The 5,000-nt window shown below is 43.1% G+C and overlaps 1 protein-coding gene across 1 annotated transcript in view; it reads left to right on the plus strand.

Annotated features, from left to right (window-relative positions):
• Positions 1-2,891: 2,891 nt before the first annotated feature.
• LOC109884725 (selenocysteine insertion sequence-binding protein 2-like) overlaps positions 2,892-5,000 on the plus strand; it is a 23,114-nt gene continuing 21,005 nt past the window's right edge. The window contains 3 exon segments of the mRNA XM_031816725.1: positions 2,892-3,110; positions 3,484-3,639; positions 4,128-4,284. Coding sequence (XP_031672585.1) covers positions 2,943-3,110; positions 3,484-3,639; positions 4,128-4,284 — 481 coding nt within the window. The 5' untranslated portion in view covers positions 2,892-2,942.

Consider the following 5,000-nt stretch of genomic DNA (forward strand, 5'->3'; position numbering starts at 1 on the left):
GAGCACATGTCTTTTCATTCAAAACTAGGCTTAATCTGTGTCTGGTAATCTGACCCTAAGAGCCTGAGGTGCGACTGTCACTGATTTAATCTGTATTGGAACTACCCAGCCTCTGTCCCTGAGCCGCTGACAGTTAGCCTAGCATTAGCTCGGAAAGAATCTTTATGGAGTCCAGGAATATTCCTGTTTCTGACCCTCCTCCAGGAATGTGCCCATGTCAGTGGGAAAACTGATGGGGTCTTCCTTCTGATTCACCTAAGGAAACCCCCATATACCGTGTGAGTGTTACACACAGCTAGGCTGTGAATGATCAGGGCAGAAAATATACCAGGCACTCTGATTTTTTATAAAAACACACCAAAACAGATGACCATGCTTTGTAACGTTTCTAAAACAAGAAATGTGATATTACGCTTATATTTTTTAACCAAAATTAATAGACAAATTGTTGAGTTGGCCCTTTAAGGGCGGGAGGTTACCTGGTGTGTGAGATTTGGGATCTGACTCTTTGCTATCAGTTGAAGCAACCGACTCAACTAATGTTGAAAAACTACTGAACTTGTGAGCAAAACAATGTAAATAGCCAAGGAACACGAAGACAAAGTCTCACTTTGTAGTGTTGTGGAAAGTAGACCAACTTTTATGCCTGTGCACAGTCCCTCAAAAAATGAATCTATCAGCATTTCACTCAGTGAGCTCAGCTGTGCCAGATGGGACATACAGTTGAAGTCAGAAGTTGATACACACCTTAGCCAAATACATTTAAACTAATTTTTTCACAATTCCTGACATTAATCATAGTAAAAATTCCCTGTCTTAGGTCAGTTAGAATCACCACTTTATTTTAAGAATGTGAAATGTCAGAATAATAGTAGAGAATTATTTATTTCAGCTTTTTATTATTTCATCACATTCCCAGTGGGTCAGTTTACATACACTGAATTTAGTATTTGGTAGCATTGCCTTTAAATTGTTTAACTAAGGTCAAATGTTTCAGGTAGCCTTCCACAATAAGTGGGTGAATTTTGGCCCATTCCTCCTGACAGAGCTGGTGTAACTGAGTCCGGTTTGTAGGCCTCCTTGCTCATACACTCTTTTTTTCAGTTCTGCCCACACATTTTCTAACAGGATGAGGTCAGGGCTTTTTGATGGCCACTCCAAACCTTGACTTTGTTGTCCTGAAGCCAAGTTACAACTTTGGAAGTATTCTTTGGGGTCATTGGTCCATTTGGAAGACTCATTTGTGACCAAGCTTTAACTTCCTGACTGATGTCTTGAGATGTTGCCTTCAATATATCCACATCATTTCCCCTCCTCATGATACCATCTCTTTTGTGAAGTGCACCAGTCCCTCCTGCAGCAAAGCACCCCCAAAACATGATGCTGCCACCCCCGTGCTTCACGGTTGGGATGGTGTTCTTCGGCTGTGCAAGCATCCCCCTTTTTCCTCCAAACATGGTGATGGTCATTATGGCCAAACAGTTCTATTTTTGTTTCATCAGACTAGAAGACATTTCTCCGAAAGTACGATCTTTGTCCCCATGTGCAGTTGCCTACCGTAGTCTGGCTTTTGTATGGCGGTTTTGGAGTAGATGAACCAGACTTGTGGAGGGTCTACACTTTCTTTTTCCGAAGTCTTGGCTGATGGGCGGCAGTGTAGCCTAGTGGTTAGAGCGTTGGACTAGTAACCGAAAGGTTGCAAGTTCAAAATCCCCGAGCTGACAAGGTACAAATCTGTCGTTCTGCCCCTGAACAGGCAGTTAACCCACTGTTCCTAGGCCGTCATTGAAAATAAGAATTTGTTCTTAACTGACTTGCCTGGTTAAATAAAGGTAAAATTAAATGTATTTTGATTTTCCCACGATGTCAAGCAAAGAGGCACTGGTAGATCTTGAAATACATCTACAGGTACACCTCCAATTGACGCAAATCAGAAGCTTCTAAAGCCATGACATTTTCTGGAATTCTCCAAGCTGTTTAAAGGCACAGTCAACATAGTGTATGTAAACTTCTGACCCACTGGAATTGTGATACAGTGAATTATAAGTGAAATAATCTATCTGTAAACAATTGTTAGAAAGATTACTTGTGTCAAGCACAAAGTAGATGTCCTAACCAACTTGCCAAAACTATAGTTTGTTAACAAGAAATTTGTGGAGTGGTTGAAAAATGAGTTTTAATGACTCCAACCTAAGTGTATGTAAACTAGTTTTAATGACTCCAACCTAAGTGGATGTAAACTTCTGACTTCAACTGTAGGATTGATATTTCTTTGTGGAATTAGCAGCTTTGAACAAAATAGTTGCAATACTTTAAAACAGATACTGCAACATTTCTGAGCACTAACTCACATGTGCTCATACTTGACCTTTGGCTTTGACTTTGACTTTTTATTCAGGAATGTAATGCTCCCACCGTAGAGCCCTGCACATTGACCAGCCAATGGGGTTGGTGAAATATACATTTTACCCCCAGGTGTCGGGTGTTAACTTTATGCCCTGGATGTGATTGAGAGCTGTCGACCTGTGTGTGTGTCCTGTGCGTTTCTCTTTGTCAGGTGTCGGGGGTTAACTTTATGCCCTGGATGTGATTGAGAGCTGTTGACCTGTGTGTGTGTCCTGTGCGTTTCTCTTTGTCAGGGGTGATCTGCCTCATGCTGCACGTTCGTTTCCTTCCTGTCTGTTTTGAATAGCAGGAAGTGGTCTCTCAAGACCACCGGCTGTGAAAATGTCAGCTGGATCCTTGTCAGCCACACACACACACACACACACACACAGTCAGCTCTACACTGATATCAGCAGTGTAACAAGCTTTGTCTTAGTTTGACACAGTTTTCTCTGGCCTCCTACGGGTATATTAGTCCTAATATGTTGTATATTCATACAATCATCACTACACCAGTCATTTGTTCTCTCCCTCCCCTCTACAGACAACAGCACCCCATGTATAGCGGAGGAGGGGACCTGCGCTGGCAGCAGCCCAACCCCAGCCCAGGTGGTCCGTACCTAGCTTACCCCATCCTGTCCTCCCCCCAGCCTCCAGTCTCCAACGACTACACCTACTACCAGATCATGCCTGCACCCTGCTCCCCCATGATGGGCTTTTACCAGGTAGGTAGCTGAAATGTTAGGGGGTTAGAGGCAGACCAGTAGTTAGAAGGTTGCTAGTTCAAATCCTGGGCGAGGAGATAGAACAGGGAAGTGAATTAGCAACCCGGAGGACTGCTGGTGTCAGATCTCAGGTACTATTCACCTTCAATGTGCCCTTTCGCTTGGTAGGTAGTGGAGTGTGTTGTTTTGGGAGAAGAGGTTTACAAGACTAGTAGCCTGAAGAAATGGTTAGGAGAACAGAAGAAGTGGAGGATAAATGTTCATTGTCACAGGTACTATTCATTGCCAATGTGCCCTTCAGCATGGTAGGTAGTGGAGTATGTGTGAATGTTTGTCACAGATGGAAAATACAGTTGTTCTGTTCCTCTACCAGCCCTTCCCAGGAACGTACGCCGGGCCCCTGCAGCCTGGCGTGGTAAACCCTATATCAGCTGACGTCAGCGAGAGACCGGCCCCTCTCGGACAGGCGTTTGGACTAGCTAATCAGAGAGGTGGGAGGGGCATGGTCAGACCTGCCGTTCTACCCAAGGTAAGAGGTTAGAGGTCAAACATGTTATTCTGCTGGTCTACCCTAATGCAAGGTGCTCAGGTCCATACTTCATTTTTACATTACTGATTGCAATACATGTATCACTAGCCACTTTAAACTATGCCACTTTGTTTACATCCCCTACATTACTCATCTTATATGTATATACTATACTCGATACCATCTACTGCATCTTGCCTATGCCGCTCTGTACCATCACTCATTCATATATCTTTATGTACATATTCTTTATCCCTTGTGTGTATAAGGTAGTAGTTTTGGAATTGTTAGTTAGATTACTCGTTGGTTATTACTGCATTGTCGGAACTAGAAGCACAAGCATTTCGCTACACTCACATTAACATCTGCTAACCATGTGTATGTGACATACATTTGATCAATTAATACCATCATTGAATTCATTAATTAATACCATTAATTGGGTCGTATAACATCAATATACAAAATAATGTTTCATGTTATTATAGTCTATGTTCTATCAGCAGCAGCAGGTGGGGTTGTGTCAGTCCCTGAGGGCCAGAAGGCCCCCCATGAGGCCTGTAGCTGTCCAGAAGGAGGTGTGTTCCTCTGGGCCAGATGGACGGACCAAGACAGTCCTACTCGTGGACGCTGCCCAACAGACTGGTACGTTTATAACCAGTAACATACTAGTACCAATACTAGTACATTGTAGTACTAGTTGAGCCCAGGGTTTGACTCAGGTTTGCATTGCCAAACCCCTGTATACTGGTCTTAAAGTATGTCCACAGATGAATGACGGGCCTAACTCTTCTCTAACTTCTGTACAGGGTTGTGTACTGACTGTATGTGCCTGACTGTGGTCTAAGCCTTCATTACAGTATAAAGGCTTTACATAATGAAACTTACACAGTCAACCACAGAGCATCTAGATCCTACTGAGCTGAGAGAACAGGTTTACAATGATGATGCTTTATCATACTGAGACACTGGCTACGTTTACACAGTCAACCACAGAGCATCTAGATCCTACTGAGCTGAGAGAACAGGTTTACAATGATGATGCTTTATCATACTGAGACACTGGCTACGTTTACACAGTCAACCACAGAGCATCTAGATCCTACTGAGCTGAGAGAACAGGTTTACAATGATGACGCTTCATCATACTGAGACACTATGGCTACGTTTACACAGGCAGCCCAGTCTATTTATTTTCTTGACCTAATTGGTCTTTTGACCAATCAGATCAGCTCTGAAAAAGATCTGATGTGATTTGTCAAAGACAAATTAGTGGAAAAAACATCACAACTGGGTTGCCTGTGTAAACGGAGCCTATGATACCCATCCTGCTGGGAAGACAGTAGGAATGTAGAGTTTCA

The sequence above is a fragment of the Oncorhynchus kisutch genome, unplaced genomic scaffold, assembly GCF_002021735.2.
Source record: "Oncorhynchus kisutch isolate 150728-3 unplaced genomic scaffold, Okis_V2 scaffold861, whole genome shotgun sequence".
Lineage (NCBI taxonomy): Eukaryota > Metazoa > Chordata > Actinopteri > Salmoniformes > Salmonidae > Oncorhynchus > Oncorhynchus kisutch.